The 12800-nt window shown below is 40.8% G+C and overlaps 1 protein-coding gene across 8 annotated transcripts in view; it reads left to right on the top strand.

The window, feature by feature from the left end:
* NREP (neuronal regeneration related protein) overlaps positions 1–10723 on the top strand; it is a 30013-nt gene extending 19290 nt beyond the window's left edge. For 6 of the 8 annotated variants that reach the window (XM_069492146.1, XM_069492144.1, XM_069492147.1 and 3 more), the window contains 2 exons: positions 3753–3830; positions 8497–10252. In XM_069492146.1, the coding sequence (XP_069348247.1) occupies positions 3753–3830; positions 8497–8622 (204 nt within the window). In that variant the 3' untranslated portion in view covers positions 8623–10252. Of the gene's footprint in view, positions 1–3752; positions 3831–8496 lie in introns of all 8 variants that reach the window. The other 2 variants (XM_069492145.1, XM_069492142.1) reach the window with 2 other exon arrangements.
* Positions 10724–12800: the final 2077 nt, after the last annotated feature.

Below are 12800 nucleotides of genomic sequence, written 5' to 3'. Positions count from 1 at the left end.
TATACCTGACAGCCGTCAAATGCCCTCCCAGATCTGCTCACTGCCACCCCCATTTCCGTTGCCACCACTACTGGATATTATCCTACATGTTGGTTTTGTTTGCTGTTTAGTCGGTTGGTACATGTTCCAGCAGCTATTACATTTGACATAACCTATATGTTTCCTTCTTTTTTTGTTGTTGCATTCCAAGCACACTCTGTGAGTTTGCTAGGGCTGCTGTAACAAAGTGCTACAGACTGGGTGGCTTCAACAACAAACCATTTTCTCACAATCTGGAGGCTACAAGTCTGAGATCAAGATACCAGCAGAGTTGGTGTCTTCTGAGGTCTCTCTCCTTGGCTTACAGATAGCTGTCTTCTCCTTGTGTCTTCACATGGTCTCTTCTCTCTATATGTCCTAATCTCTTCTTAGACGGACATTAATCACTTTGGATTAGGGCTCACCCTGATGTCCTCTTTTTAACCTAATTACCTCTGTAAAGACCCTGTCTACAAATGCAGCCGTGTTCTGAGGTACTGGGAGTTAGAACTTCAGCATATGAATTTTGAGGGGCACAAGTCAGCCCCTCACACACTTTTACAATTATCTTTGTGGGTTGATCACCTCTGCTGTGCTCACAACACCACCCTGAGACTTGAGCTTCTAGAGGGCAGGAACATTTCTCTTGCAATTCCCTAGAACCTAACACAACATCCAGCACATGCAGCTCTTTCATGAACTCTTGGTGAACAAAGGCATGGAAATTAGTAAGAAATTTGAAGTTGAAAAGTGACACTGTCCCTGACTGCCAGCAGCAGAACCTGGGTAGTAGACTAGAAGATGTTCAGACGGGAAGATTGGCACGGAGAAAATGCAATACGTTCAAACTGACCCCTATTGACAGAAAGGCCAGTGATTGTTGCTTGTGACTACCCATTCTCCATGTCCAGCACTGGGAAGAAGTGAGGGTTGAGGAAGGACCTTGTGGAATACCAAAGTTCAGGTTCAAGTCATTTCAGAGCAAGAATGATGATTATCAACACATCTTTTCTCTTAAGCCCTTCATTTGAGAGTCTCAAAATACCACAGGTATAGGCAAGAACAAGGTTGTAACGTAGAGAGAGAGTATTTGTTTCCTATAATCTACTACCATTTCTGAAAACCAACTGTGCTTAGAAGAAAATATCCCCTTCAGATACTATGTCCATGCATATGCTGAATTCTTAGATACCAACCAAGCAGGTTTTAAGAAGGTAACTGAGACTCATTCTCTTTCCCTGCCATTTTTGGCTTAAGGTTCTGACTTTGAAAGAGGTTTGAAGAATTTACCACAAGGCCAAAGCAACATTCATTTTTCTTAAAGTACACAATGATTAGTTTATGATTCAAACACTGAGACATGCCTCATTGGAAATGCCCTTGACCAATTTAACAAATACAAAGTAAGGGAAAAAGTTTTCTTAGTCATGGGTTTCACTATCAGATACTCATGTTCCCAAGTTCTTTGGCAAAAATCATTGACTGTTTTTCTAAACAAAGGGAGAGCTCTTGGAAAAACAAATTGTTAGAAAAAGAGTAATCATTCTGAGAGGCAAGCTGTTTTCTCCTACAAATTACTTGGGATGGCGGGCGGTTAGTATTAATGCCTTGAACCTAGAAGTTAAAAGCTAAAGCAGTGTCGTTAAAATAGAATATCCCAGAAAAGCACAGGAACACAGAAATGACAACATTTATTTGATTTTGATTTTAATTGCTTCCTATGCCTACTAAGTTTTCGCGTGTACTTTTATCAACGTTTTCGGTTTCCAACAGAACTTGATTTCTTACTAATATTTGTAATATTTTAAATTGTACTTGAAACATGCTTTTTAAAGTGGCAATATAGGAAGGTAATCATTTTATATCCACTTATATTAAGTGAACTTACAGGTGATCCCAAGTTGGAGTCTGCTAAAGTTAAGCCCAAACTGGGGTTTTGTCTGCTGTGACTTTGTTTTAAGCCTTGAAAAGAACTTGTATATTTTAGATGGTAAGTTTCTTTTCTTTCTTCACCCATTCCTGGCTAAAGGGAATGTCAGGGAATGTCTGCTTGTTCCAAACAAGGCAGATGGTGGAATACTTCCAGAAGGAGCTGAGCCGAGGATGGGAAATCTGGGGAAGAGGAAAGTGGCTGGGCTTTGGGAACTGCATGGCTCAGAAAGCAGCCCCTGTCCAAAGTGAGATGATAGTTCCAGTTCTTGCAGGAGGAGCTCTCAAATATTTAAGACCCAAATGTGGGTGGTGGCTGTGGACTGGTGTAATTTTGAGGGAGAGGTGGTAGGCGATTTTCATTCTTGGATAATGCGAGGGCAGGCAGTGGAAAGAGCTGAAGTTTAGAATCTGGAAACCTAGTTTGAGTTCCAGTCCTACCCTACACTGACTGTGTGACTTTGGGCAAGGCAGCTGATCTTCCTGAATTTCAGTTTCCTCATCTGTGTAATGGTAATAAGACCTACGCATAGGCTCATCACCAGGATAAAGTAGGTAGTGTATGCAAAATGGCTTTGTAAGGTGGAATGCACTATATATATTACAGGTGCGGAGCAAAACTGGTTACTGTTCGATTATCCCAAAGAATAAACACAGCCATCTGCGGTTCCTACCTCAATCCCCCCGACCAAATGGATTGATTGGGGCGTACTAGACATTGCAGTTGACTCAAGGGTTAGGCTCATCTAGTGCTTCCAAAAACGAAAGTGACATCTAAGTCTGTTTGCTGATCTATTGAGATGTGACTCTTAATTATTGTTTATTAAATGTGAGGCTTATGTACAGAAATTAGAGGATCAGAACGGGAGGGAATCTTACCTAATATTCATCCTCTCCCTCTGAGCGGGACTGCATCAAATGTGAATTAGCCCTGACAGATGGTTGTTGGGTTCTGTTTCTAAATTTTTTTAAAGAAGACTTCACAGTTTTTCTGCCTAAATTCTTTTAGTAATTTAACAATTCTTATGCTGAGTTTTTCCTTATAGCTGACCTAAATCTGTAGTTGTAATTTTTAAGTCCTTCCCCCCCACTCCTGTCTTACTGGAGATGGAGAACAGCTGGTCAGCAACCTTATGCTAATCTCCCTTTGTATATTTAAAGAAGAGTTACTCATTTCCACTCCCTCGCTCCACCTCCTCCCACCCCCGAACTCATGAGCTAGTATTCTCCAAGTCATTCATGGCAGTGTTGCCCATCTCCCACCCCTCCCTCGGATGCCTGGCTGTTCAGGCAGTTGAGCAGAGCGTGTTGTCAGTGGCCACATGGGCGTGGAGAGAATCAGGGCTGCTTCTTCCTTTCCTCCTTTCCTTTGTGTGTAATCTTTAGCTTTCTAATAAATGATCGGGATAACCCTAGTTTGACGGATTCATGACACAACATAAACATAGAGTTTTGCAAGGACATTTATCATAGGTTCCTTTGAAAGTTAGGCCTCCCTGGTGACTTAGTGCACTCAGTGGACATGCCATTAAGCTGCTGCGTTATCTGCTGAAGATAACATTGATTGATATCTCTTCTCTGTTGGACTTAGTCTTAGAAAACATTGAGCCCAAACTCTCCTGAGTGCAGTGTGTATTCAGAAGCACACTAACAATTTGCAAGCGTTGATGGATTCCCCGCGCTCTAAGTTGCCATCGGGAAATAAGTGGCTACTGAGGAGAATTGAGTTCATTAAACTGATCCCATGTGGTTTTGTAGTGGATCTTGTTTTTAATCTGAATATGTATGCTTTCATGTCTCTATAGGTTTGTTACCCAGGACTCTGTGTCTGGGTCAGTCAAGAACCATTTCCAAACAAGGAAATGGAGGGAAGGCTTCCTCAGGTAAGATCCTAGCTGCCATTTTCTTAACACTGTTTTCAATTTAGAAGCAATTTAAAAAAATCAGAATTATTTCTTTTCATTTTAATATCCATTATAAGCTGATATAATAATTCATTAATATGATACTATGATGACCTTGGAAATAACATATATTAAAAAAATATATCCTATAATCCTATGATTCTTAAAGTTCACATTATCTTTCTTTCTTGAGAAATAAATCAAAAGCAAATTTTCACTTAAAAATCATGGAATCAGTATATCAAATGTACATTTACGGGTTTTAAATTTATTCCATTCCTGGTTAGAACAACTCAAATATGATGGTCAAACTAGAAGATCTCTTAAAAGTATAAGATGATGACATATTTGTCTGCTAATAATGCCTGAATGTCTGATAAGATTACCCATGAAACAAAATGGGAAGAACATAACAAGACTGTTATATTTCTTTCTCCTAAGTTTTAGGCCTAAAAAGAAAATTTGTATAATCATGGTGTCTTTGTTCTGGCATGTTAGGTGTGACAATTCTCTGCCTTAAATAAATTTGTAAAATTTATATATTAGATTTTAGCACTATTTCTGAAACAAAAAAACATTTACCAGTTTTTACTATAGATACCTTGGACGTTGCTTATTAGGGTAAATTTCCGTTTGACCTCAAGCAGAAGGATTGTACTTTTTACCAGTGACCTGCTGATTTTGCAGTTAATAATGAAAAATAAAGTCCATCGAAAATAAAAATTTCTATTTGAAAGTTTCATAAGTGTAATTGACCAATGCCAAGGCCTTCCTCAGCTATTACTGCTTTTCAATGTTTAAGAAAGTCTTATTTACACTAAACGAGTTCAACAATTCCCTATCTTATACTGACAGGCAGAAGTTGAAGAGGTTGTGTCAACTGGCAGTTTGCACTGAAAGAAAACAATCCTAAATCACTTTTAATCTTTCTGAGAATTTCTGAAGGTCAAGGTTGAAATCATTGGCAGGAAAGGAGGTGAACAAAATGGTTTGGCCCTGCCCGAGCTAGACTTGCACAGATCTTGTAGAGAGTTGGAATAGAAGAGAGTTGAAGGAGTAGAGCCTTACTTAAAGCACACCGACACCCACCACCTCCCCACTACCAACCAGCAGCAGCAGCAGCAGTATAACCTTAAACACCTTTACTGTGCCAGATCAGGGCACAATTCCCCTGAGACAGCTGAGGGTGAGATGGGAAACAAAGTACAATATAGCCTTTTTGTTAGTTCTTGCCTTATTCAGGCATCCAAAGGTCCTCTCTTTGATACTGGCGACATGAACCAGAAGGGCAAGACTAAGTGAAACTCCTTAATGGGATCAACGGTGCCTCCCTTAACTCTTGCAAAGCCAGTCCAGGTGCTAGGTCTTGCCTACCCTGAGCATGCTCCAAGGGGTGGGCACAGTATATTGTGGAATTCAGGTCTTCTGCTACTTTAAGTTCTGTCCTTTCTAAATAATGGAGTAGTATTTTAAGCAGGATATATTTGTCCTTTTCCCATCAATTTCCTCCTGGAAAAACATATCTTTGCATAATTGTAAGAAAAATAATCTCAATGTACCTGGTCCAAAGCACATTATTGAATAACTGGGGATTAATCTCCTAGCAGTCATCAGCAGGGAGGGCCATCCACCCTGAGGCAGGGCCACTGGAGTGACCTCCAGGAGAGCCAGTCTGTGGGAGCCACTGGACACATCGCCCCTCACCCCCCAAGCCTTCTAGATGACTCAAGTCCCTCCGTCCTGTAAAGATCACTGTGTGCTGGATGATGGAAGCAGGATTTCCTCCATGGATGGAGTATTTTTGCCTGAATTCTTATAAGGTCTGACTTCTGGGGAAATAAATTTGATGTCATCGTGTCTTTTCTTCAAAATATATCCTCCTCTTGTTGTAGAAGCCTAAAATTCCTTTAGTAGAGGGCAGAAAAACTATTTTTTAAAAAAAGTAGGGGGGCAGTCAGGGGAGGAGGATTGAAATCTAGTAAATCCAGGGCTCCAATGGGAGGATGCAGAGAACTTTGTCTTCTCAGGAGCTCTTCCATGTTGGGTGCTGGGCCCTCAGGGGGCTCCAATAGCACACCTCTCTGCGTGACTTGCCATCGTTGCTTGCCAGGGTCCAGTCATCTGGGTGTCTCCTGTACAGTAAGTTAACCAAGGACAGAATGGGCAGGGGCTGTTTTTGTTTCTGTTTTAATCTCTGTAGGCTTAAAATCTAATCGAGTGCTCAAGCCATAGTGGGCACTCAGAACATGAATAATGAATGAAGAAATTCGTGAGTATTTGGGGACCTCAAAAAGAGAGAAAAAATAGTGAAAATGGTAAATTCAGATCTCAAATGATCTCCTTCACTTTTTTTCCTGGAAGTACCTCTTCCCAAATCCCCAGCTCTTTATTTCATTTTGTTGTGTATTTTTCATGGAGGTAAAGATTAGCAAAACAAACTTATAGAGAGACACAGACGAATGTTCTGTATATTCACTTCTGAACAGAGTAAGTCTGAACTGAAGCAGCAGTTTTAAGGCCAGCTATGTAAAGAGTGTAATTGTTGAGTGAGATAATGTTTGTGAACTTTCGATTTTCCTTCCTTCCTGGTCTGTGACAATTAACAGCTGTTGAACTCTTCATTTGTCCAAAACCTAAGTTTGTCCTATCCTGAACCGTGCTAATTGGTTGATTGGAGGATGGGGGGCGGCGGCAGCATTATTGTAAAGACACCAGGATTCCAGTGGATTTCTTTTTTTTTTTTTTTTTAATTTGGGGATTGTGTACCAAAATTTCAAGATTGAAATTATTTTCACAACTGCAATGAACTACTCAATATTATGCTTCTGGAAATTTTATCTAGATCCTTAAGGGTGTGTGAATAATGAATTATATTTTCATTTAATTTTCTGTTTTGGTCACATTAGTATTTAATGATACCAAAACAACCTCTAAAACCACAAGACTGGATTTTATAGACATCCTAAAAATGTTGTATGCTCTCAAATCTGAGATTTTTAAATACAAAATTTAGGCATATCAGATGTTTAATATGGAAAATCTAGACAGTAAAGTAATACTTTTTAAAGTTGAATTATCTGTTGCATTTAATTCAGCCTTGAGCTGCTGAAAATATTTATTCAGTTTCAAGTAGTTTGGAAGTTTCTGGCTTCTGAATTCTTCCTAAAAAGAAATTCAGGCCGGGCGCGGTGGCTCACGCCTGTAATCCTAGCACTCTGGGAGGCCGAGGCGGGTGGATCGCTCAAGGTCAGGAGTTCGAGACCAGCCTGAGCAAGAGTGAGACCCCATCTCTACTAAAAATAGAAAGAAATTATATGGACAACTAAAATATATATATACAAAAAATTAGCCGGGCATAGTGGCGCATGCCTGTAGTCCCAGCTACTTGGGAGGCTGAGGCAGTAGGATTGCTTAAGCCCAGGAGTTTGAGGTTGCTGTGAGCTAGGCTGATGCCACGGCACTCACTCTAGCCCGGGCAACAGAGTGAGACTCTGTCTCAAAAAAAAATAAATAAATAAAAAAATAAAAAGAAATTCAAATGTGGTAATTTACAGATCACAAAGTAAGATTATCGCTTTAATCCAAGTACTCACATCTAGTCAAATTGGCTTATCAAAACTGTCCTGTTAGAACATATGATCTAAGCAAAAAACAAAACAAAACAAAACAACCAGATCTTTTAAAACCACAAAGAATAATTTTTTTTCCCAAGAAAACTCCAGTAATCAATGGTTTAGCTAAAAGAGAGACTGCTGTCAAATCTTCATTATGTTCCTATCTGAACAGGACATTAAATGTGGTCAATTAGGACCCTTATTTGTATTACTGCAGCAAGCGGACTTCATCGCCCTGTGCTTTTGCTGTCTGGTTATGGCGGGGCCCTCCCTCACCCTACCATGGTGGCTGGCCAGTAGTCACCCTGAGGTTGAATTGTTCTAGTCAGAAACACACAAAACTCACTCATCAGGATTGTGAGGAGAGACTCACAACAGCCGCAGTCAGTCCAGACCAGCGAATCCCACCCTCTTCTGGCCTTGGTTGCCCACTGCAACCACTGCCCGGCCCCTCACCTTACTTCCCTCCCAGTCACTCCCATCTTCGGTGCCCTCTTCTGGTTCTGACGTTAGGGCCCACGTGGGATGTGCCAACTGCTTATAGAATACACCATACGTAGATAAGATGTAGGAAAGTTGTGATGTGTTTTAAAATATTTTTATTATATATTAGAAAATAGACTATTAATCCCCTCTGTCACACCCACTGAATTCTTTATTTAAAAAAAAAAAATCTATTAACACTCCTATAGGCACTTCTCTGATGTTGGGCCCTATCTGACACTAGAAACTATCCCCAGAAACCTGAGTCTGGGGAACGCTGCCTCCCACATGGCCGGCACCAGCATGAGACAAGCACTCGATTTTACTGAAGCAAAGGCAGCCAGTTTAATTATTTCATACCCCCACAGACCTAATATTTACATTCAGGTGAACTGTGTTTAATATGTAAACTCTGTTTGCAAAACAGCGGGAGTTCAAGGGTAAAATGTGGACAGAAGCAGCAAAATTTTTTTTAAAAAGTGGTTTCAGAAGCACGACTGAATTTGTCTTTTTGTGTGTGTTTGTCTGTGGGTCCACCTGCCTTGCAGGGAAGACTTCCTGTCCCAAAAGAGGTGAACCGCAAGAAGAACGATGTGACGGCTGCTGCCCCCCTGACTCCACCGGGTGGCAATGAACTCCGCTCCCCGAGAATCAGTTACCTCCACTTTTTTTAATCGTAACACCTCCATTTGTATTACATATGGTGTATGGGTATTGATGAGGTCATGGTATCATATATGGGATTTTTTTCTGTGTAAATCATCAAGTATAAGAAGAAACTATGGGACTCTGAGCCTTGCTTTAGAGAATTTACAGTGGACAAATAGCTATCATCAAACCAGTTTTTAACCATTCTGACTCAAGTGAAAACGCTCAGAATTTCACACTGTGAATCCACGTTTACAACCCTTACAGGTGGGCCTTCAGGCCTGGTTCGCTACGACAATGTCTTCCACAACTCAAACTCCCACCGTGCTCGCACAACCGGTCCACTCCTGCCTTTCACTCACACAGCTCCCGACTGCTTCTCGCAGAGGCTGAGAGTCCCCATTTTTTTTTTTTCATTTAGATGTAACAAGCCTAGTAGTTTATGTTCATCAATTGTCTGTATATCTCTATATTTTATCCATGTACTCTTTTGATGTATAGAAGTAGTTTGAAACTCATTGTTTCCTTGTGGTAAGTGACCGAGATGCTGCCACAGGACCTGAGACACTGATGAATGGTGCTATTTTGGACTTTCAACATGCTCCTTGGCGAGGTAGCTCTGATGGAGTTATTTTTTATTTCCATGTTCTAAGAAGGTGTTGGTACTCTGTTTCCCTGGATGTTGTTCTCTAGACTGGATTGACTTGTTTTCCTTGTGTCTTCAGTGTGGCTTTCTTCCTCAGTGTTGTAGGTTGAGTGAATGCTACCAGAGAGTGTGAGAGGCTATTGTCCCATTGGCTGGCACTCACAGACACGCAGTCACGGGAGCAATCACAAAACTGTAATCGACTTACCAAATCTATTCCTTTACGTAGCCTCGCCTGCCTGACTTAGAGAAAGAAAAGCAATAATTTCACAGGCGTTTTGAGGTGTCTCTTTGAGTTCTTTTTGTTTGAAAGGATATTTGGGGGGAAAAGGGCAAAACTCTTTTTTTAATATGCCCTCCAAAAAAAAAAAAAAAAAAAAAATCCAAAACAGTGGCATCTGAGTAAGAATATGAAAATTACACCTTTTCCAAAAATGAAGTTGGAAAAAATGTCCTTAAAAATAAGAATAATAATAATAATTAAAAAAAAAAGGCAGAGTGCTCTTCTTTGGCGGTTTTGATAAGCAAGGTGTAGATTTGACATTTTTGTCCTTGCTCCCAATGAAGTGGATAAACAAAATAAATACCATCTACTCATGGAATGTTGTTGTGTTAGCCAGTCTGAAAGCCCACCTTAATTTTTATATAACTGTCTTTTAGCTCTTCCTTTGACAGGGCAGGCCTTGTTCTGAACTGTTCCGCTTCTGACTGTTTAACACCGACAACGCATGCGCTGCACTTCTTCGTTCTCTTCTCGCTCTCCCATTGGCCTGAGTTTCTTGTGCGTCCCCTCCCCCACCCTTTGTTAGAATAGGTATATCAGCTGTGTAAATAGAGCAAGAAACAGTATTCTGCATCTGTGGCATTTATGTAGAGTTGCAGTTGTGTACTGCTGAAAATGCAGGCTTTTGTAACAATGTGATCTTTACTGATGCACTCATGACAAGTACCCAATGTATTTTAGCTATTTTAGTAGTATTTGTTCAATAAATATGCAAGCTGTAACGTAACTGTCTGATGTGGCTCATCATTGAAGAGGTCTGCTTTTGAACGCCTTCCCTGCTTCATGCTAATTCATGTGTTCCCAGAGCCCCAAAAGTCAGGCCAGGAAACCCAAGGGCAAATATCAAAAGAGATAGAATCAGCTCTGCCTTTCATGCATTTCCCTCTTTGAGGGTTTTATGAGATTAGGGGCTAGGCAGTAGCTCATTAAGATGGTATTTGCAGAGCTGCCTCTGGACACAAAGAAGAATTAGACCAAGATCTTTTATTTCTGCACTTTTTTTTCCCTTTCAAGGCATTCCCACACACGTCAAAACTCATTCTTTCTCACTTCTTGCCATTAAGACCCGCTCCGTGGTATTCTCCATCCATACCAAAAGAGACCTGACCTCACTTCTTTATGGAATATTTGCACTTTTACACAGACAGAAAGCTTAAACTTGTCAGGGGATGAAAATTTGAGATAGAATTTTAAGTCATTAAAACTTAATTCATATGTACCTGACTACCTGCAACCTATCAGATGACAAGATGGTGATCACCAGAGCCTTCTGGAGGTCTTGTGTGACCCCCAAACCTGGCAATTCAGGGGATTCCTACTCTCCTTGTGCGTGAGCAATACCTGCTACTTTCTCCTCATCCATTGTGGGAGTGAAACTTTAATTTGGCTTATACCCTACCTGCTAATTTGGTTGGTTGGGCTTAGATATTGGGGTTTCACCTCAATAGAGACTGAGAAACATGCCTCTGAGGTGAAAGCTAGAGAGAGAAGGAAGAAGAGATAAAGGTAACATCGCCCCCAAACTGGGAGCTTGGCCTCTGGTGAGTTGGGCATCAGATGCTCTCAGAAATCTTTGGTCTTGATATGTGTGCACGTGTGTGCCAGGAGGGACTTTTAACTTTGGGGGTTACTGAGTTTTATTTGAAATTAATGCACATCTTCAGATTTTGGTTACATTCCCTATTTACCCTCAAATTTTAATCTTATTAAAAGAAAAGAGCCTTAGGGCAGGACTAAATTCCAGCTGCCTACCACATAATCAGAATTTGTTCAACCTGAAGGAAAAATTTTAAGAAGGAGATATCATCACCTCATTGGTTAATGTCATCCAGTTAATACCTCTGGAAGAAAGGGAAGTCCTCCTTAAATTTAATTATCTTTCAACTTATAAACAATCCTCATTTTTCTCACCCAACAGGCTCCCATTCCTGTAGGATTATCATAGCTGTGAAGGGATACATCCTACCTTCTTGCCACGGCTAAACTCTGAACAGAGGAAGATAATGGGGACAGGCGGGCCATGGGATGGTGTGGCCTGGGTTGCTTTGCCCATCTGTATAGTTCTCTATTGCCACATAACAAATTACAACTGCGCTTTGCATCTTGAAACAACACACTTTGCTTATCTCACAGATTCTGTTGGTCAGGAATTCAGGAGCAATTTAGCTGGTGTTTATGACTCAGGATCTTTATTGAGGTTGTAGTCAAGATGGAAGCAGGGGCCCGCAGTCATCTGAACGCTTGCCTGGGGCTGAGAGTGCTCCCAGTGTGGCTTCCTCCTATGGCTGTGGGCAGGATGCCTCATTCCTCTGCTGATGAGCCCCTCTATAGTGCTGAGTCCTTATAACATCTGGCTTCCTCAAAAGCAAGTAGTTCAAGAGAGAGCTTGGAGCAAGCCAAAATGCCTATGACCTATTCTCAGAAGTCGTCATTGTCTCTCCTATTCTATTAGAATCAGGCCATTAAGTACAGCTCACACTCGAAGAGGAAGGGAGTGAAGCTCTACCTTCTGAAGGGAGGAATACCAAAGAATTTATGGACATGTTTTAAAGCCAGCACAACATCTGAAGTTAAAGAGCTCATGGTAATTGTAGGCCAGAGGTTGGAAATAAGAAGGGTTGAAACTAGCATCATAGCTACTTCTCTCGATAAAAAAAAATTTTACAGTCCTTGGAGCTCCAAAGATTGACGGTTATGAAAAGAGCATTCAGGAACTATAATATTGTGGTTGCCCAGCCTCCATTTCTAATCCAAGCACTAGTAGTCCCCAAAGAAATATTTAGAGGATGTTACCAGAAGCTGTAAAAACAGGGAACCTGGAATAAATGATATTTAAAGTTCCATCCAAGTCTATGGACTGTGGGGTTTGCTGATGATAACTGCTTCAGCCTTTATAAACTTGAAATACTAGATTATTGACCCTGCATCTCACTTTAAATTTGCAGGATGCATTAAGGGTTAACAACTATGAAGGCAGAGCTAAGAATTGGGGAGCTAGCTGGAGTCAGAGTAGGAGACCCAAACTTTGACTAAAGACTGTCATGTCCTCTCACCAGAGGCAAAAATATCACCATGTTGCCTTTGGGTGGAGATTGCTAACCAACAACCGTGAACCAGATATAACCTGTAGACTTGTTTGGTTTGTCTACAACATGTTTTATAAAAATGATGATTTAACTGCCTACATTTACAAAGTGGAAGATTTCACCTGAAAATCCAGGTAGAAAAGTGGAAGATCTGGCAATAGTGGATTGGAGCTGAATAGCCACCTCCAC

This window comes from Eulemur rufifrons, chromosome 17 (assembly GCF_041146395.1).
Source record: "Eulemur rufifrons isolate Redbay chromosome 17, OSU_ERuf_1, whole genome shotgun sequence".
Taxonomy (NCBI): domain Eukaryota; kingdom Metazoa; phylum Chordata; class Mammalia; order Primates; family Lemuridae; genus Eulemur; species Eulemur rufifrons.
Note: the sequence above shows the minus strand (reverse complement) of the source record. Positions and strands in the feature narration are given on the sequence as shown.